Source organism: Alexandromys fortis, unplaced genomic scaffold (assembly GCF_014885135.2).
Source record: "Alexandromys fortis isolate MF-2015 unplaced genomic scaffold, M_Fortis_MF-2015_v1.1 scaffold_92, whole genome shotgun sequence".
Classification (NCBI taxonomy): Eukaryota; Metazoa; Chordata; class Mammalia; order Rodentia; family Cricetidae; genus Alexandromys; species Alexandromys fortis.
Genome location: NW_026067972.1, coordinates 7,769,306 through 7,790,656, shown reverse-complemented (window position 1 = coordinate 7,790,656; position 21,351 = coordinate 7,769,306). Strand labels below are relative to the sequence as shown.

Genomic DNA, 21,351 nt, shown 5'->3' with positions numbered 1-21,351 from the left:
CTGTTGAACCGTCATTATGCAGCACATGGCTGTCTTTAACTTTAAAGGGTCTTGTTTATTTGCTTCATTTTTCTCAGTCCTTGGGATGGAGCCCAGGGCCTTGCACGTGGCAGGCCCTACCGCTGACCTATAACCCCAGCATTAATTTGATGATTTTTTGACAAGTGTATGCACCTTTGTAATCAATGTTCCAAGCAAAAAGTATGGCACACAGGGCATGGTGGCTCACGTCTTTAATCCCAGCACTCAGGAGGCAGATCTCTATGAGTCTGAAGCCAGTCCGGTCTACACAATGAATGCGGCCAGGACTAGCCTGTAAGAATGTGCTGTTGAGGGAACCCTTTCCTGTATGAGGACTGTATTCCAGGTGTCTAGTTAGGGTATTGTCCTCCCTCTCCATTGAAATGTTTTATACATGCATCTCTTTAGGAAGCCCCGACGGTAATAGGTTCTCAAATGACTTTTCACAAGTCCTCTAGTGTTAGTTTTCTCTCTCCATGCGTCTACCCTGCCTCCCCATCCCCCAGCACATTCAACCCTCCGTGTTCCATTCCTCCCTCTTCGTGTCTCTATAACACTCAACTTCCCCATCTGTGAAAGATCTCCTCCCCAGTGGTCGGCGTACAGAGAACAAGAGGCTTTGGAACGTTCAGCCCTGAGATGTCTGCCTCACAGCCCTCCCCTTGGACTCAAGGACCTATGAGGAAGAAGGGCCAGAACTGTAAGAGCCAGAAGTGGTTGTGGACTCAGAGGAAAGAGCATTGTCCAGACACACAGTGCAGGTGCACATGAATCTCTAAAGACCGTGACAACATTCATCTGATTGCTGCTGAGAAACAGAAGGGCTGATATGAGGTGCTGCTTCTGGGGCCTGTCAGGGAGGAACCTGTCCTCACCAGTCAGGTCCACAAATCTGGGACGGAGATAGCCACCATGAACAGACCCTGTCAGTGTGTCAAAAGCTTGGCTGCAGCATTTATATTGCCTCATTAATCCAGTCTAGCAGGAGGGGACACCACCCCCCCCCCCGCTTTGAAAAAAGGAAAACCAACACGCAAGGTCACATGACAAGTAAGACACAGCTGTACATCAAAAGACAGGTTCCTGCTCTTTCATGTTCCCAGCCTGGCTTCAGTGGAAATCCAGGAGGAAGAACTTGCAGCTGTCTGACAAGTTAAGAGGAAGGGGTGCTGGTCAGGGTTCCGGGACCCCTTCCGGCAGTGGGAAAGGACACGGAGAGCCAGAGACTACACCCTGCCCACACCCACCGCAGAGAGTGGCAGCAGGATCTTGGGCTAGCTTTCAGGCTGGGCAGGAGGCAATCACCAGGGATGGGCTCACCAGCTCTGACACCTCACCCGCCAGCTCTCCAGCAAAGTAAATATTTATCAAGTGACACTGGAACAGAAGAAACCCCTGCCTCGCCTGTCTCTGGACCGATGCCCACAGATGTGAAAGGTCCGCCTGGAAGTGAGTGGCTTCTTGAGAGGAAGTGGACCAGGCTGGGTCCCTTGATCAAGAGATGGATTTCTCGGGCTCCCAGGACCAGCGCTGAAAACATCATTAGCGTTCAGGACCCTAGGGTCAGGACTTCTGCTAGACCACATAATGGTCAATTATTTCACTCTGCTCCTTTGGCAACAAGGTGGCACATACCATCTTGGCCGGTGATAGAAAACTAGTTCCCTGGCCGCGCTGATTAGCCGAGAGATGAGCACGTGCTGTGAAAAACCCAATCTCAGTCTTTGCTCGGGTTTGGAGGGTTTGTTTTTGTTGTTGTTTGTTTTGTTTTGTCTATTGAGACAGGGTTTCTGTGTGTAGCCTTGGCTATCCTGGAACTCAGTCTGTAGACCAGGTTAGCCTTGAACTCACGGAGATCCTCCTGTCTCTGCCTCCCAAGTGCTGGGATTGATGGTATATGGCACCACAGCCCAGCAGGTTTGGAGTTTTGGTTGTTGCTTGCTTGGTTGTTTTGACACTTCCTGTTTGGACTTGATTTGGTTTTGGGTTTTTGAGACAGGGTCTCTCTAAGGGCCTTGGCTGTCCTGGAACTCTCTATGCAGACCTTGCTGTCCTGACACTCGCTAGTGAGGCACTCTTGCACCAAGTCATCACCCCAGCCTGGCCTGGGATTGCACCATGCAGTCATGTCTGTCCCCAAGAGGTGTGGAGTAAGTAAGCCTGTCTACAGCAGGTGAGCATGGGTACAGCCCCCGAGAGATGCCCTCTTCTGGTCTCCTCTCCTGCATAGGTGTGAGCATGTTTGCACTTCCCCCACATACATCCGCGCACACACATGTAAATAACAAACATTTTTTACAATATTTATTTATTTACGAAGACAAGTTCTTCTTGTGTAGCCTTGGCTGACCTAGAACTAACTATGTAGACCAGCCTCAAAGTCACAGAAATCTGCCTGCCTTTGCCTCTGCAGCACTGAGACATAGAAGCCACCATGTCCAGCCCGATTATTTTATTGCTTTAGATTTATTTTCTTCTATATGCATGAGCGTTTTGCCTACACATATGTATGCCTACATGCAATGTGCATGCCTGATGCTCATGGAAGCCAGAAGAGTGTCAGATCTCCTGAAACTGGAGTTGTAAGGTGTAGCGAGCCAGCATGATGCTAGTAGCTGAGCCCAAGACTTCTGCAAGAATGACTCAAACGCTTAGTCACTAGGTCATCTCTCCAGCCCTACCCGGCCTATTTTTGTTTTTAGTTACGTGCATATGTGTGTGTTTGTGTAGGTGAGCGAAATGCTTGAGAAGGCCAAGAGAGGAGCTGGAGCTCCTGATACTGAAGTTACAGGCAATTGTGAGCCACACACACGGGTGCTGGGAGTCGAACTTGGGTCTTGTGCAAGAGCAGCATGCACTGAACTGCCTGCCATCTCTCCGGCCACCAAGCACATCTTTTAAAAATAGGTACAAAGGTTTTCAACACTGTGCAAGGAAAGGAAGGCGACCCTGCAGCACTCTGTTCTAAACTCCTCTGTGTACGCTCAGAGGACTCGGTCCTCTAGCTGGCCTGTGGGTGGAGTTGTTCATGTGGTGCATGGCTCAGAACACCAGGTCTCTCATGCAGGTCCGTTCTGAAGGCAAGACCTAGACGATAGCCCTTCCACCTTTGTGGTATCAAGGCAGAACTCCCTCCATGTCCAGCAGAGAAGAGAGATCCCTGAAACTGTGGGCTGTGGCCCAGAAGATGGTCTTGGGGTAGCTTTTGGAGAACCACATGTAGGTTTGGGGGAAGATACTGGGTTCGTGGACACCCAGACAAGCTGGCCAAGAACACTAGAAAATGTGTGGTCCTTGGAATAAAACACCACCTCCTTCCGACCTGTATGCACACAACGCAGCAATGACCAGTGTTGGGCCCTTAAAGGCCTGGAAGCCATTGGACCAGCAGACAAAGACTCAGGAACTAGGTCCCTTGCCTAGTTCCATTTTGTCCAATGCCAGACATATTCACGGAGTTAACTAGAACATGACAGGCCAGAGTTTATGCAGAATTCTCGTTGGTAGTGTGAGGCGGACTGGATGTCCCTGTCCCTCTGTCTGGGCAGATGGTATCCAGGCTGGGGTAGGCTGAAAAGAAAATCAAGGTGATTCCTAATGAAAAGAGAAGCACAAAGAAAGAGATATCCACGCAGAAGCCTAAAGGTAGCCTGTTTGCTGCTTAAGTGTTCCGAGTCTGAGAGTTGAAGTTTGAGGATTCATCAGCTTGTCCACTTACGGAAGAACTTTCAGGTCATACTGAGGAATTTGGTTCTCATTTTTGAACCAATGGTGATTAAATAATTCTCTTTGGATTGGTTAATTATAATGGAACAACATTAACCACAGATGGGACATGGCTACTTTTGAGTTCTAGAGAGATCGCTCTGAACCTAAGGGTGTAACTAAGTGGTAAAAGTGTGTGTAAGGTTCAACCCACAGCCTGCAAAGTAAGAGGGAGAGGAGGCGGGGAGGAAGGAGAGGAAGGAGAGGAAGAGGGGGAAGAGGGGGAAGAGGAGAGAGAACAGGGGACTTCTGCTCTGGAAGCAAAGGGTTGTAAAATAAACGTGGAGGTAGAGAAATAACCTAAATAGTGGAGGTGACAAGTCCCAGAGGCCAAACTACAAGAAATGTAGAGGAAGTGAAGGGGTATAAGAGAGGCCTCGTTGCTTAAGGTGAGAAAGACACTCAGGGTGAAGCCCACCCAGCTCTGCCAGGAGAGCATTGAGTACCAGGAACATGGGATACTGACTATCTGTAAGTGTGAGCAGTCTGGGTAGATGCCCAACTGACTTTTGGACACACTGAGTAAAGGAATCTATAGGATACCGAGGAAGAAGAAATATTCCCTGTGTGAACTGCAGTTCCCAGGATTAAAAAATGGTGTAACTATGTTTAAAGATTCTCCACGGCTGGCTGATTCGAACTGTGACTGTGTAGAGCTGGATGTTTTGTGCCCAGAGCCAAATTATTCTGGGCTATCTTCAGTTTCCAATTATTCAGCGATTTATCACCCACCTGTTTCTGGCCCAACTTTCTTGTATCTATCTCTGAAAACTTCTGGAATGTTCTTTAACAGACCACTAGCTTTCACCAACCCCAAAGCTAAGAACGTCCTCAGACTGTATCTGAGACCATGCCGGAGACTTCCCCCTTTCTGCTGTAACCCGCCTACCTGACGCTCCCACCTAGGTATTTGAAAGGTGCCTTGATTTATGACTTTCTTTTGTTCTGTAACCATAACAACTCACGAACCTGTCTCCACATTGCAACATGTGATTTAGGTTAATGTGAGTTCATGCTCGGGGCTATAGTCACTTACATTTGACTCAACAAAAAAACCACGACTGCCTTCGTGTCCAGAGCTGGAGTTTGCAACACCCGACATTCTGCTATTGTTCTATCTACAGCTCAACTGTCCCCATCCCAAGCGCCCACCCTCGAGAGTGCCAGTGCCTTAAGACTGGGTTCTTGGCCTTATTGGTCTCTGGAGTTCTAGGAACTGGCACGGGATTGGTGTGCCACATAGTAGGTGTCCTGTTCTGTCCACTGTGTGGCAGGATGGGACGTGCCTACGGGGAGATGATCTCAACCATAATCTAGGCCAAGTCCTCTTTGGATGACAAAATGGTAAACAGAGCTACCCAGCAACCAGGTCTGTGGGAATGAGACTGCTAACCCTCTCTGTTGGAGGAGGGGAGGAGGGCCACAGATTCACCCCTATGATTCAAACCTCCACTCCACCCTGCCCCAGTTAGAAGTGCTGATGTATGTCAGAGCTCCAAACCCTGAGAGAGGATGGGGCTTTGCGGACTCCTGTACATAACATTAATTTTAACTCAGTAATTTTCCAAGCTGGTCTTAATGGAATCTCCTTGTTAAAAATTCCTCCGTGTGACTGGAGAGATGGCTCAGCGGTTAAGAGCTGTGGAACTGCCTGGTTTCAGACCAGGCCTCTTTAATTGGAGTGAGTGCTGACCCCTGGGCTCCCTGCAGCAAGTACATGGGCAGGTGAAGGCCCTTTAGATTTCAGGAAGGGTGGAACAGGATATGGGCCAGAGGCCAGGGAAAGTGGGCTAAAGACAAGCTGGTCTTATTGACCATGCCATCTGGCAGGCCCGAAGCCAGCTTGAGCACAGTTAATCCATCCCAAGCCAAACAAGATGCTGCTCCCTCCACCCATAAACTGGACTTATGACTCAGAGCTTATGGACGTGATGCTGCTTGTGTTGACGAGGGACAGTACCCCCAGGAGAGCTAGCCCTGTCCCAGGCTGAGCAGATGGCATGAGGACCCCTGGTGAGGCCAGGAATGTTGGCCTAGCCAAAACAGATGTCCTGGTCTTTACCCTAGTCGGGCAGCTGAAGAAATGGTGCCCAGGTTTAGGCATTTCTGTACTAATTGTATCGATCCCAGCACCTGTATAGGCCTTGGCCAGGCTCCTTCCAGGCATCCCTGCTCGGTTCTCGTCCCTGCTATCATCATGGCCGCCCCTACCTCATCTCACATCCTTCTCTCCAGGGCCCTCACAGTCTCTGGGAGTTAGCCTGCTGGTAGTGTGTATTTTCAGACCTATTTATTTTTTAGAAGATTTTTTTTTCAATTATGTATATGTGTTGTGATTTGCATGTGAGTGCAGCACTTTCAGAGGCCAGAAGAGGGTGCTGTAATCCCTGGAGCTGGAGTCACAGCCGCTGTCCTTCGCCACTGAGCATCTTCCCCAGCAAACTCATTCTCATTTCTTAGATGAGTGAATATGTGTAGGACCAAAGAGGAGGAGGGGGCAGGCACTCAAGTTCCCCCAAGGAGCTGGTGCCTGGCTGGGACTTGAGTGTGGTCTAGATTACATCTCCTGTAGGTTATTTTCTTATTCATTTCACCCCAGCTATAATGGACTTCCTGGTATTTACTTTTTGAGATCTGCTCCCGCCACTTACATGCCTCTGCTTGGGAAGTTCTTCCCTCGGCCCTGCAAGGCTTGTTAACTTCAGTAGATGTAAGAGCCTTATAACAGGGATTGTTATCCCACTTATAGCTGAGTCCCTAACTGAGTGCCTATGATTCAAAAACTGCACAACATGAGAGACACTTAGTAAATGCTTGTTGAACAAGGGAACAAATCCAGTCTGCCTTACTCCTGATCCAGAAACTGTCTGCTAGTCCCTTTGTGCATCAAAGGAGCAGCCAAAGGAGAGGAGGGAGTAGGAGAACTTGGCTCAGGATCCTGGAAAGCAACCTAATCCTTTGCTAAAGACACAGCAAACACCCTGACCCAGGTCACGCCCCTGGCTGTTTCGGGGCATCCAGAAGTATTGGAGTATCAGCAGGAACAACATTTGCCCCCCACTTCAGAGGAGTTGGCGTCATATCTACCATGGTTTCTCTGCCTTCTGCTTTCTCTTAGGTCAAGAGCTCGGTGTTAATTGAGCACCTACTTTGTGCCGGGCTTAGGTCAGATAAACGAAGTATCATCCTGTATCTCAGGGATGTCAAAGCTGTCAGCAAAGCAGACTTGCCAACATCATCAGAGCAGGAGGGAGATGCAGCCATGGAAGCAGGGCACTGGGGGCGGCCAGTGACCACAATGCCAGGTTGACAAGGGGCACTCGGAAGGTTTCAGAAGAGCTTCTAGGGCTTGCTCTGAAGGGTTGGGATTGCGGTGGAGAGTGGGCAGTATCATCCAAGATCACACATGGCGTAGGGGTATCAGGGTACTCAATGGGGAACATTCACACAGTGTTCAAGGACCTGGATCTGATCTTCAGGACACTCCTGCACGCATGCACCCAGAAGAGGGTGGGGGATACATTCCACAGGGGATACAGTTGAGCTAAAGTTATGCAGGTTAAAGGAATTCAAGTCTTGTGAACAGCGAGGAAACCTGGATGGGGTTAGATTTGGAAAGGCCTTGAATGTCTGAGCCAAATGCACCGCTGCAGCATTTTGGGCTAAGGCGAACCAGTCACCTTAGTGGTTTATCTAGGTCACTTTCCTCAGGGGAGTTTGGAGTGGCAGAATGGGAGCCAAGGTATTGAAGGCCCTGACACAATGACTGGGATGCAAACAGTATAGCGGGCTGGGCTACACCAGTGGGCTTGGAGGAGGGGGGTGGGTTCAACAGCGCTTCAGGGCCATTGGCCATGGCAGCTCATACCTGTCATCAGAGCACCTGAGAGGTAGAGGACGGAAGATCAGCAGTTCAAGGTCAGCTTCGTTTATGTAGTGTGTCTGAGGCTAGCCTATGCTATAGAAGACCCTGTCTTTAGCAAACCAGAAATATTTAGGATGCAGACACACACACTCAGTGGTAAGGCAAACAAGGGTGAAGGTTAGTTTATGAGATCCCATTGTCGGATGTCACTAGAGCATGGGGTGGGCATGGGAAATCAAGATAGGGTTGACCCCAGGGCCTGTCCCAGGCTCATCCCACAAGCATACCCTACTCACTGACCTTACCCCTCTCCAGGCCTTTTCTAGTCTTTGTTAGAACAGAGCAGTCTCTGGTCTCTCACATTGTCCTCTGTCCGCAGCACCATTCCAGGAGGTTACAGTCTGCCTTACCCCCCCTCATCCTCATAGATAGGCCCATCTTCATTTCTCTCATATGACACCAGGGTGTCTCATTTATAGGATCTGCTGAGATGGTGACCATACAGTTCTGCTGCTTGACTAGATGCTGTGGAATGTGTGTTTACACTGTGAAGATGTGTCTTTGCCAAGGTCTCTTCTGGTTGGTTTAATAAAGAGATGCCTGGCCAATAGCTAGTAAAAAGAAGAAGGAGGAGGAGGAGGAGGAGGAGGAGGAGGAGGAGGAGGAGGTAGGTGGGACTTGCAGGGATAGAAAGAACTCTGGGAAGCAGAAGGGCGGAGTCACTGGCCAGATGAAGAGGAAGCAGGAGGTACAAGATGGAAGAACAGCAATGCCATGTAACAGAACATAAATTAATATAAATGGGTTCATTTAAGGTGTAAGAGCTAGTTGAGGACAAGCCTAATCTAAAGACTGAGCTTACATAATGAACAAAAGTCTCTGTGTTGAACTGGTGGTCCCAAGGAGAAAGTACTATTACAGTTAGAACCTGCCACCTGCTGTACCGCAAGATTCCTAGGCTGGAAGGGGGACTGTTGCTGTTATTCCAAGATGTATTGACGCTTTCAGCATTGAGCTGCTTGTTAAACACATATCAATGGATGGGTTGTGCACTCGTGAATGAAGTTCATTTAGATGGATTGACTGTCATGGGGCGCCATACAACGAGAGGCAGATAGGATGGTGGAGGACTCAGCGTGATGTGGGCTGCTCCGCCATGTCCTTGGAAGGATGTACAGTTCCAGGTTCCTGCTTCCTTGCAGCAAGTAGAGCCATTGGTAGTGTCTTAGGGTTTCTATTGCTGGGAAGAGACACCATGCTCACAGCAGCATTTTTAAAGGAAAACATTTGAGGTGGCCGCTTACAGTTCAGAGGTTCAGGTTATCATCATGGCGGGGACCATAGCCGTATGCAGGCAGACATGGTGCTGGCTACTTCTTGACCAGAAGGCAACAGGGAGTGGGCTGTGACACTGGACAGTATCTTGAGTATATGTGAGACCTCAAAGCCCATCTCCACAGTGATACACTTTCTCCAACAAGACCATACCTACTCCACAGGGCCACACCTTCTAATAGTGCCACTCCCTTTGGGGGGCATTTTCTTTCAAACCACCACATTCTACTCCCTGGTCCCCAAAGGCTTATAATCATATCTTAACACAAAAATGACAGCATCCCGCCACACTGATAGAAGTCTGAAGTTCAAAATGAGGAAGAGACAAATTCCTATGTCCCCTCTGTTCCTTTCTTCCTCTGATGTGGGACAATGACAGACAGGGCAGAACTTAGGTAGGCCAGGAGAACTAAACTGAATGCTGGGAGAAAGGAGGCAGAGCCAGAGAGAAGCCATGTAGCCCCCTACACACACACACACACACACACACACACACACACACACACACACACGTATACACAGACACCGGAACTTTACCCGATAAGCCATAGCCTTGTAGTGATACACAGATTACTAGAAATGAGTTAAATTAAGATATAAGAGTTAGCCAGTAAGAAGCTAGAGCTAATGGTCCAAGCAGTGGTTAACATAATATAGTTTCTGTGTAATTATTTTGGGGCTTGGCATCCGGTAAACAAACAAATGGTGTATGTGTGCGGGTCAGAGGACAGTTTTCAGGAGCCCACCCTCTCTCTGCTGAGCCATCTCAACAGTATTTTTGATTCTCTGAGATAGAGTCTCATGTGTAGTCCCGGCCAGTCTTGAACACCTGGAAGCAATCCTCCTGCTTCAGCCTCCTAAGTACTGAGGTTGTAGGTGTATGCCACCGCAGCCAGATTGGCATGTCTCTCTTATGTTCTATTGAAAGGAGGTTACAAGGTATGGGGCTGAGTTTAGAGTATGTGAAGCCTGCTGTAATTTATTTCATTTTTTGGATGTGTTTATTTTGTGTATGAATGTTTTGTGAACTTCATGTGCACCATGTGCATACCTGGTGTTCGAGGAAGTCAGAAAAGAGCTTCAATCCCCTACTAGAGTTACAGATGCTTGTGAATCACCCTGCAGATGCTGGGAATCGAGCCCAGGTCCTCTGCAAGAGCAGTCAGTGTTCTTAACCACTGAGCCATCTCTCCAGCTCCTGTATGCCGTAATTAATATATATGTGTTAGTTGTACCACTTTGTGGTACCAGAAAAGAGGATAGAGGTGGAAGGCTCATTAGTTAACAGCATATACTGCTTTTGCAAGTTCAGTCCTGGCACCCATATCAAATGACTCAGTCAGCTGTAACTCACACTAGTGGATCTGATGCCCTCTTCTGAGCTCCACAAACACCTGCACTCGCACACACACACACACAGACACAGACACAGATACACAAATACTGACACGCATACACACACACACTGACACACACAGATACACACATACTGACACACACACGCCCACATGCAGACACACACACACTGACACACACAGATACACACATACTGACACACACATACACACACCCACATGCAGACACACACACTCACTGACACACACAGACACACACACACAGGCACACATACCTAAAGGGAAAAAAAAACATTAAAAATATTTTTTAGAAAACAAAAGTAAGTTTCCGGGGAAAATGGGTCAGAGATTAAGAGCACTTGCAGCTCGTGCAGAGAACCCGGGTTTGGTTCCCTGCACCCATACAGTGTTTCACAACCATCCTTAACTCCGGCTGCAGGGGATCCAACATCCTCTTTTTGTTGTTGTTTTGTTTTGTTTTGGTTTTGGTTTTTCTCTGTGTAGCCCTAACTGTCCTGGAACCAGCTCTTGTAGAGTAGGCTGCCCTCGAGTCAGAGATCTGCCTGTCTCTCCCTCCCGAGTGCTGGGACTAAAGGTGTGCATTACCTCACTGCCAGGCCTTTTCTGATCTCTGAGGGCCCCATACTTACACATGGTGCACACACATATACATAGGCAAACACTCATACACATGAAATATAAATACATCTTTTTAAAAAAAATCTCTTCTAAAAAGTTTTTAAAATCAGTTCTACTTACATTACCCCCTTTCCTTACTTGGCATCCCTGTGTGCTGGCCCAGCACTGACCTCAATGCAGCCCTGGGAAGTAGGCAGAGTCAGACTTACCATCTCTGTCTCATTCATGGGTAAACTGAGACCCAGCTGGACAGGCCTGGCAGTACTATGTGGAAAGACGAGGCAGAAAATTCAAGTTCAAGGCTTGCCTGGTCTACAGAGCAAGTGTGAGGTCAGACTAAGCAACCAAGTTGAACCCTGTCTCAAAGAGGGAAAAGAGGGCTGGGGATTTATCAGCAGAAAAGCATTTGCCCAGACACATGAGACAAACCTCAGCACCAAAAACAAATAAACACGCAACCGAGGTCCAAGTAAGCAAAGTGGCTTTTCTGACGTCACAGATTTGGCAGAGGCGGCACTGGCAAAGCCACCATGACTCTCTTTCCTAGTGTTTGTCTCCTACTGCCCGCCCCCCACATACTTCTCAACCGCCCCCCCCATCTCTGCCTCATTCTGTGTTTCTCTCTACTTCCACGCCTTCCTCTTGCTTTAATCAATAAACGGAGTCAGCTTTGCAAACCCTCCAAACCTTTGCACGCTCTGGAAACCAGCCCAGTTCTAGCCCTGGCCCTGGCCCCAGCACCATGTCACTACAAAGCCGGCGTCATGCCTTGAACAAGCCTTTTCCAGGTGTCAGGATGAAGAGATTAACTTGGGGTGACACTCTGGCTGCCAACTGGCCCCAGATAAGATAAGGGTGGAGATCAGTGCAATAAATAGGCCCCAGCCTCGCTCTTGGCCCAGGCTGTAGTTGACTGAGGTCATGGTCACAAGCAGCATGGCTATGCACCTGTGGATGGTCACCCTGACCTTGGCTGCCTTCCTTGCCATGGACGGGGGTGAGTGGGCAGAACTTGGTTTCTCTGAAGCTTGGTCTTAGTAGGTGAGCTTTGGTGTGGGGACAGAGACAAGATCTGGAGCTTCCTGTGTGCTTGGGCTTGCTGAGTAACTCTTTCTTCAGCATTCATCTGCTACAGTAGACAAAACACAGACTGAGAGAAAAGAAACCAGTTCAGTCCTGAACCAAAACTGCCAAGTCCTCGTCCCTTGGCACTGTGAGGTAGGATGCTCTTCCAGTTCAAAGCTGCATTGAGAAATTATGACCTGGGCAGACAGAAGGTGCGATCAGGCCTCAGGTTGGCTGTGGGGTGGCGAGTTCTAGGAGAGACTTGGCCTGCAGCCCCTCAGGTTCCTGATCTGCTTTGATAAGGTATAGTATGGGACCCGGGACAACCATTTAATCACATGGATGGGACCCTTGGGTGGCTAGACAGCAGAGGTGAGCTTCCTCAGGCCTGGAGCACCGCAGCAGTCTCATAGCTCCTGCCCCAGATACTTTTCTAGCCTTTAACACAAGAGGGACCAAAACAAGAAACGGTACCATCCCAACAGGGCTTAAACCTAGCGGGATTGAGGAGGGGAATTGACCATACATAGCATATAAGAACATGACAAAGGCTAAGAAATATGAAGCTGGGCGATGCGGTTAGGAGGGTGCTGCAATTTTAAATCGGAGGAGATCTCTTAGGGAGGTCCGGGTTGGAGGAAAGCTTGAAGAAGGCAAGAGAGTGAAGATGTTTTAGACAAGAACAGTCCGATGGAGGGAGCAGCCAATACAAGGGCCCTGCTGGAGAAGCATGTCTGGAATGTTTGAGGTACTGAGCGGATTGAGGGAGCGAAGAGCGTGGTACAGAATGAAAGCAGAGGGGAGGAGGGCAGGGGAGGGGAGGGAAGCAGCTGGGAACTATGTCAGGCAAAGTCTTCAGAATTAATGCGAGAACCTTGTGCTCGGAGAGTGGGAGCCAGAGCTGGAGTGGAGTCAGACATGGAAAGAATGCTCTCTTTTGTATGTTGAGAATAAGCAGAACAGGGAAGCAGAGACCCACTGGGACTCCCTAGACAGGAGTCATAACGTTATAAAGTGGGGCCTGGCAGGACCTCAGGGGCCTGGACTCCATGCCCACTCCCTCCTGTTAGTCACAGATCTGGCAGCTGGGTCAATAAGGATAGTCCTATAGGCTCTGGTCAGATGCTTACTCCCTCCCGCCCCACCCCTCCCCTGCCTGTTCCCCACTCCCCAGCAGCCCCTCCATTAGGAACATTAAGCAGCCTGCTTTGAAGGTCCTTGCATACATTTCAGATTCCGGTCTTGGTTGAATGAAGGATTCGCCTGGGTGAAGGGCAAGGGATGCCTGGGTTAAAAACAACCCTTCACAACTCCAGAAAGAAACTCTGACCCTGTAGGGCTCTCCTTTCCCGCAACACTCTTCAGTGCTCAACTCCTGAATAATCTCTGGATGGGGCACTGAGGAGTGCACAGGAGCCAAGAAGCCTGGGTTCGTAGGGAAGCAAGGTGACCCCTGCGACAGCACTCGACTCAGCGGCCCAGCTCAGATCCAGTTTTCTCCGTGAACTGTGGGGACAGGAAGGAAAACTTCTGAGCCTTGAAGGATGGGGAGAGTGGGAGTGGAGACAGCTGAGACAGCGGATCTACACGAGGCAGAAAAGCCCTTGTTCCCGGACGCCGACGGCGAGCAGAGAGGAACAGTTGGGTCCTGCAGCCTTGGAGGATATAGATATATCAGATAGCAAGCCCACGGGGCAAGACTGGGGGTCGGTTCAAACTTGTGACCATGGAATGCTGGTCCAGAGGGAGACTGGACAGTGTTGGGAGCCGCCAGGGGAGGTTGTTCTGCCTTTTAAATGTTTGAGGTTTTGGTTTTGTTGTGTAGACCTTGGATTTTTGACCCTTCTGCCTCAACCTCCCAGTGCTGGGATTATAGGCCTCCACCCTCACACTCACTCGGTCTTTGTAGACACTTTTCTCCTAATACAGGGCCATGAAACACGTAGAATTTTCACTCAGGAAAGTTTATGGATAAGCTCCAACAATGCACACACTATGTCTCCCAGACTTCTGTCAAGTTACAGAGCACAGCCTAGGCGAGAAGGTGCACTCCTGTGGTCCCAGGACTTGAGGCAGAAGCAGGTGAATACAAGTTTGAGGCCAGCCAGAGCTACATAGCAAGCCCCAGGCCAGTCAAGGCTACACAGCAAAACCTTGTCTCAACAACAACCAAATAAACAAGATAGGGAAATTTCTGTCCTGCGTCCTAGTCCTTCCTTGTCTCAGAGGCAATCACACACACCTCCTTGTCACCCTGACCTGTGTCACACACTGCCAGATCTGTGTTGATGTGGCATGGATGGCATTCCATTCCAGCGAGTCTTCTGTGTCTGTTTCCTCTGCTCAGCTAAATTATTTTTGTAGTTTGTCTATCGGGTGCCTTCATTGTTGCTGTTATTGTTTTAAACAGATTTTACTTTTTAAACTTCTGCATTTGCACGTGTGTTTGTGTGGGGTATGTATATAAGGGTGTAGGCTCCTGGGGAGCCCAGAAAAGGGCACTGGATACCCTGGAGCTGGAGTTACAGGCAGTTGTGAGATGTTCAGCATGGGTGCGCAGATCAGAACTCAGCACACACATAGAGTAGTATGTGCTCTGAGCCATCTCTCCAGTCCTGCCTGCTTTCTGAGTTTTCAGGCAGCATCTCCTTATGTAGTCTAGGCTGCCCTAAGTTTCCTTGAGTACTGGGATTACAGGTGTTCTCACTACAGTGGCTTGAACGGGAATGTCCCCTGCAGGCTCAGGCTTTAGAACACTTACTCCCCAAGCTGGGGTGCTGTTTGGGAAGGCTATAGAACCTTTGTGCTCTGGGGCCTTGGGGAATGAAGTACATGGCCGGAGGTGAGCTCTGAGTGTTCACAGTCTTCGTGCCTGTGGTTGAGGAGGTGAGCTCTCGGCTTCTGCTCCTGCCGCCATGCCTACAGATGGCTGCCAGGCCTCCTCGCCGTGACAGACTCTTATCCCCCTGGAGCCATAAGACAAAATAAAGTCTTTCTTTTAGAAGTTGCTTTTGGCCATGATGCTTTATCACAGCGACAAAGAAGTAATTAATATACACACCACAGCTGTTAATTGCTTTTGTGCTGTTTGCTTGTGTGTTGTTTGAGACAGGGTCTTACTCCGCAGCCAGAATGACCTGGAACTCACTCGGTGGTCCAGGCTGGCCTCAGACTTGTGCTAATCCTCCTGAGCTGCCTCAAGCGTGCTTGTCCTCTTGCTGAGTAGTGCTCCACCGTAGACAAGTTCACTCTTTATCTGTTCTCCTGTGGGAGGGCGTTTAGGCCTTTCTTGGTTATGACAGGTACGGCACAGAAGACTCTGAGCAGCGTGGTGACAAGGCTAGGTTTACGTTTGTGCCTCCATTGCCAGACTGGCAAAGCACACTAGAGGTGACTTAGTTTCGGTCCCTTTTTTCCTCTGTGTCTGGGGAAATCTCCAGGAAAAAGTCAAGTCCGCTAACCTTGCAGTAACTGTGGGACTCCAGTGCTGGAGACAGCTTCCTTTATGATAACAAAGCTTCCGCTCCCTTTTTTCCTCTGTGTCTGGGGAAATCTCCAGGAAAAAGTCAAGTCCGCTAACCTTGCAGTAACTGTGGGACTCCAGTGCTGGAGACAGCTTCCTTTATGATAACAAAGCTTCCGCTCCATCCGGAATCACAGTCCGTTTCCCTGCAGCCTCTGCCGATGGGTTCTGCTACGGGAGGGTAGGAAGAGCCCATCTCTCCATCAGGCCCTGGACAGCCCTTCTGAGGCATCTGGAAGCATCCATTCCTTCTCCAGCTCCCAGAGTCATTCTTCCTCCTACCTGTGCCTTAAACGTGGCTCAAATTCTCTTGCGCACCGGCTATGCCCATGGTTCCACCACTTTCCTCATGTCCTATAAGCGGCTCAGCCAAACCTTGAGGGCTACGACTGTTTGGTAGGGAGTCAGGCTTGGGGTGGCGAACCTGTGTGTTAATCCTAGCTCTGCCATGTCCAACTGTATCACTCAAGCTCTCTGAGCCTTTCATAGGTCAGTCAGGTGTTCCAGCAGACAGACCCGAGTCTGAACGCATTTATGGGAAGTGTGGGAGTTGCTACCTACTGGGAGCAAGGAAGTTGGCTGAGTGTAACCCGAGTGTCAGGTGGCCCTGCGAGAAGTTCTGGAGCAGGGTGGCACCTCGACCTGTTCCAGAGACACGAGGGCTGAGATCTTGCAGCCACACCATAGTTAGGGGATGTCCACGGCACAGGAGGCAAGCTTGAGTGAGGCGGCTCCCTCCCCCAAGGGTGACTCCCAAGAAGGGGCTGGTGGTGAAGTCAGCACTCTTGGCAGCTGGGGCTGGTGCCTTGGTCCTGTGCTGGACTCTGGGTAGCAGATACAGCATTCACTATGTCCACTCTTCCTTCTGTTACAGAATGGTGGGAGGTGTGGAGAGCACCAAAAAAACATGTATTCTCCATGACTGGCACATAACCAACTGCTGGGTTTTTTTTTTAATATTATTATTATTTGATGGGACAGAAAAATTCCACTGGGATCTGAGTAATTAGAAGCAGGTTGGGTTGTCACCACCTAATTCTAGACTTTTGGGTCACCTGACCCAGGCACTACCAGGACAGGGGACAGAGTCCCCATACCCTAGCCCAGCAGCCAGAGCTGACAGTGTCCTGTTGCTCTTTTTTGTCTTTCAGAGGTGCAGGTGGCAGCAGGAAGGATTGTCTTCTTGAGAATGGTAAGGCCATCCCTCTGCAGGAGCCCCATCATGCATTCTATACATCCACCCCTCCGCTGACACCTTCGATGGTACCAAGGGGGCCAAGGTGACCTCCCGAACCCACACTCTCCTCAGAATACCCCCTCCAGATTGGCCAAGTTCTGAGCCTGACCTCAGCCCTCAGGATCTGCCCAGACCTGGTCTCCAAGGTCTTTTCCTCAGCGGGTACTCCCCTGCAGCAGAGCAGGACACTGGCCTGCTGAACTTTTGTAGCACAAGAGAAGCCACAGGTGTCAGGCCAGAGGTGTCCCCAGCTCAGCGAATGGCCCTGTGGAGCCTGCCAGCCTTTCCGAAGCACAGCTCATCATTTGTCCGCTGCCTGACTCGGCCTTGGGTCTCAGACCCTCCAAGACAGGGCATCTGTGGGGCCCGCAGAGCCACCTTCCCAAGCAGCTTCTTCCATATTCATTAGTCCCTCGGAACCCAGCCCCACTTATTTGGTACCAAGAGCCAAATACTTCATATACATGACTCCAGCTAATCCTGCATTGAGAGGGACACCATTATCCACCCTTTTCATTGAGGAGAAAACTGGGGCCCGGAGAATGAACTAACTCGCCTAAATTTACAGAGCAAGTCAGTGGCTGAACCAGGGTCTCCAGACTGTAGACTTTAGCAGCCTTGTGTAGCACTGGCTGGTTTTCTACTGGCTGAGTTGATAAGCTTGAGCTTCTGATCCTACTACCTCCACCTTCCAACCGCTGGGATGGCAGGTGTGTGCCACCATGCCTCCCTTACCTTCTCCTTCACCCAGGCTCCAACCCCAGTCTTGACTGTGTTCTCTCTCAGCCTGGAAACCTTTCAGTTTGAGACTAATTAAGCTATAAGCCCTGCACCATCCCTTCAGCCTTCCCATAAGGGCTACAGGACCATGTAGTGGGCTGGGAGAGCTCAGCCAGTAAATGCTTGCCTTGCAAATGTGAAGGCCCAAGTTTGATCCCCAGTACCCATATAGTCCCAGTACTTGTAAAGTGGAGATAGGGGCATCCGTAGGGCTTGCTGGACATTTGGCCTAGCCTCCTTGGTGAGTTCCAGGCCATGAGAGAACCTGTCCCAAATGAATCAGGTGAGTGGCCCCTAAGGAGCAACATCCAATGTTTAATGGCTTCTGCATACATGTAGCCCCCCCACATACATGTACACAAAAAAGACCATATTGGTATTGGTGAGTAAAAGAGCCCATAGGGTATAAGACATTCCCTAGGAATGATGGATGGCTGTTTACTAGGCTCACAATGGACCAGCAGCAGAAGCAGAAGTTCTAGTTGCATTCACTAAAGAGTATGTGAACCAATCCCCAGGAGCTTGAGGGCACAAACTTCCTACACACACACACACACACACACACACACACACACACACACACACACACGAGACTAGGCAGGATGTCACACATGACCAGGGTTCAACAGACATAGGCTCCAATGTATGTACATATCCAGCCACATGCACTCACACAAGCAAACACACCATAGAGTCCTGAATAGTTGTGATTTCACGTTCCAAGCAGAGCCCCTGGGCCCCTGACCATTGCCTCTGAATCCCCCCACTACTTCTGTTTTCCACAGCCCATTTGTGAGCACATGGGAGAGTCTCCAAAGTGCCCCAAGACACCTAAACTGATCTGTGGCACGGATGGGGTGACATATGAAAATGAATGCCAGCTCTGCGTGACCCGGATGTAAGTTCCCTCCTCCATCCAACTAACTGGGAGGCCCCCTCTCTAGTACACGCACGTCTGAAAGGAACAGGGCTTGAGCTCACCTTCGCCAGAGAAGAATCCTCAAACATTTGTCTAACTGAGTGAACTAAATGTAACGGCAGAAACCCTGAGTGATGGTCCTTGTTCTGTCCGAGTGACGAGAAAATCTCATCTGATCTTTCATGCTTCTAGCCAACTATTATTTACTGAGCACTTACTATAGCTAGTCCCCAGAGCCTCTCTAGTTTCGCGGAACCAGGCTAAGAGAGAGAAGTCAAGCCAACAGCAGCACAGCTCAAGACTTGGAGCACACAGGAAAGGAACAGGGCCAGGGAAGACTAGAGGTAAAACCCAAGCTCATCCCTGAAATGTAAGTAGAAATCGGCTAGAAAAAGAAGATAATTCCAGGTAGAAAAGGGAGATTTGGAAAGGCCTATAAAGGAACATTAGTTTATACTTAAGGAAGTACAGGAAGTTGGGCATACTAGAATATGAAATGGGGGGAGGAGGTGATAAGTGAGTCCAGGCCAGACCACGACCTTGGTGTATTAGATCACCTATTTGGTCTCAGTTTTCTCACCGGTAAAATTATCAATCAAACTGAGAGCCCAGTGAGATCATGGGGAGAAATCTTTGGCAATGCAAAGCTGTCTAGGCAGATGTGTAAGTCTGTATTGGAAGAAATGTAAAAAGATACAATACTGGCTTTGAAAAGGTCATGGTCAAGATTCATGGGTAGGAGGGACATTGCGGGCAGAACTCTCAGGCGCAGTACAGGATTGGATGTGAAGGGGGAGCGAAGAGGGTAAGAACAATTGCCCTTCCTCCCTTCTTTTCCTTCTTCTGAAACAGGGTCTTGCTATGTTGTTCAGATTGGCCTTGAACTCATGAACTCAAGGAATCCACGGTTTGGTTTGGTTTCAGTACTAGGAACTGAACACAGGACTTCTGATTCTAGGCAAGCACTCTACCATCTGAGCTACAGCTCTTCCTCTAAACAGGGCCTTGTTAAGTTGCATAGGCCTTGAACTCATTTTATAAAGCTCAGGGAGGCCCGAATGCCAGAATCCTTTGCCCAGCCTCTTGAGTAAGGGATTCCAGACCTCTAGTTCCAGGTCTAGTAACATTCACTTATGGCCTCCGGTGGCTAAGATGGGGCTACAAGGGCAGTTCTGGGAGGCAGTGATGACTGTGGATAGTTGGTCCCTGGTATATCTTGGTGGGGCCATGCAATAGGTGCAAAAACAGGTAGGACAGACGTTTGGCAGTGATGTGGGAGGTCCTTCTGTCCGTGTGTTGCCTTTATTGGTTAATGAATAAAGAACTGCTTTGAGCCTATAGCAAGGGCAGAACAGAGCTAGGCAGGAAAGATGGTACTGAATGCTGAGAGAACAAAGGCAGAGTTAGACGCCATGGAGCCGCTGGAGATAGACGTGCTGAAACTTTGCTGGTAAGCCATGACCTCATGGTGATATACAGATTAATAGAAATGAGTTAAATTAATATAAGAGTTAGCCAATAAGAAGCTAGAGCTAACGGGCCAAGCAGTGATTTAAATAATATGGTTTCTGTGTGATTATTTTGGGGCTAAGTGGCCAGAACCAACTAGTGGATCCTTGCAACATGGCAGCCATCAGCAAGCAGTGGTAGCTGAGACACCAGGAAGCTGAAAGTTCTCAGGATAGGTGTAAGAGGGTCAGTTTATAGGGGTATGTATGCTTAGATCTCTGACACCTCTCTGTATCTGGACATTTCCAGGAGGGGCTCAGTAGGGAGGATGGGCTGGGCCTGACCTCTTCCCTTATAGTTCCTATAGTTAATGGCCTCATCCTTACCTTCTCTGGTTCTAGAAAAACAAAAGAGGACATCCAGATCATAAAGAACGGCAGGTGCTGAGCACAGAGACGCACTCCGGCCACGAGACTTCAAGCTAGAGAACAGCAATGCTCCAGAGGCTATGATGCGAAATAAAAGATGCAGCCCAAGCCTGTGAAGTGGACCAGTCTTTGGGAACTCTGGGGAGGAGGTGGCAGCAAGAGATGGGATCGGCCCTGACAGCTCTCTCAGCTGAATCTGTTAATAGAGTTATTATTAATAGAATAATTTTCATTGCTGCTTTATGCCTAATTTTGTTACTGTTATGAATCATAATGTAAATATCTGATATACAGCCCCTAAAGGGGTCACAGCTCATAGGTTGAGAACCACTGCTCCAGCCCATAGTATACATTGAATAACCTCTATTGGCCAAAACCTATAGAAGCATTGGGTTTATTTTGTTTTTGTTTTGAAACAGTCTATGTAGCCTTGATTGGCCTGGAATTTTCTATGTAGATCAGGCTAGCCTCAAACTTAAGAGAGATCTGCCTGCATCTGCCTCCTGAGTGCTGGGATTAAAGGTGTACCTTACAATGCTCAGCGAAATTTGATTATTATCTATGGGTGGATGTTTTGCTTGCCCATATGTCTGCGTATGAAGAAGCCAGAAGAGGGCAGCGGATCCTCCCCCTCCAGAACTGGAGTTAGTGTGAGTGGCCATGTGGCTGGCTAGACATCAAACCCAGCTCTCTGGAAAGCGGGCAGTGCTCCTTGCCACTGGGCCACCTCTTAGGCTAGAAGCCTCTTGATACGATGGCAGGGTAACGAAATGTGGCAGGACCTGGCCAGGTGGTAACAATTTTACCCAGGTTCAGATTCCTGCTCTAGGGGTGCGAAAAGGACAAAAATGCTCCGGAAAGTCGGTCAACAAAGGCAGAAGGCCAACATGCCCTGGACCAGTGAGATGAGAAAACCAAGCAGCGGATGCTGATTTACATGTAGCAGGGGCTTAAGTCATCTACCAACAGG

The 21,351-nt window shown here is 49.2% G+C and overlaps 1 protein-coding gene across 1 annotated transcript; it reads left to right on the top strand.

Moving 5' to 3' along the window:
• The first annotated feature begins 11,836 nt into the window (after window positions 1-11,836).
• Spink4 (serine peptidase inhibitor Kazal type 4) lies at window positions 11,837-20,484 on the top strand. Its single transcript, XM_050156044.1, has 4 exons — window positions 11,837-11,977; window positions 16,720-16,760; window positions 18,371-18,483; window positions 20,355-20,484. The coding sequence occupies exons 1-4, from the start codon at window positions 11,902-11,904 to the stop codon at window positions 20,398-20,400; spliced, it is 276 nt and encodes a 91-aa protein (XP_050012001.1). The 5' UTR covers window positions 11,837-11,901; the 3' UTR covers window positions 20,401-20,484.
• The last annotated feature ends 867 nt before the right edge of the window (window positions 20,485-21,351 follow it).

Coding starts and splice junctions, on each gene's coding strand:
- Spink4 (XM_050156044.1), top strand. CDS start 11,902: ATGGTCACAAGCAGCATGGCTATGCACCTGTGGATGGTCACCCTGACC. Junction 11,978..16,719: donor CTTCCTTGCCATGGACGGGG/GTGAGTGGGCAG, acceptor TTTGTCTTTCAG/AGGTGCAGGTGGCAGCAGGA. Junction 18,484..20,354: donor CAGCTCTGCGTGACCCGGAT/GTAAGTTCCCTC, acceptor CTCTGGTTCTAG/AAAAACAAAAGAGGACATCC.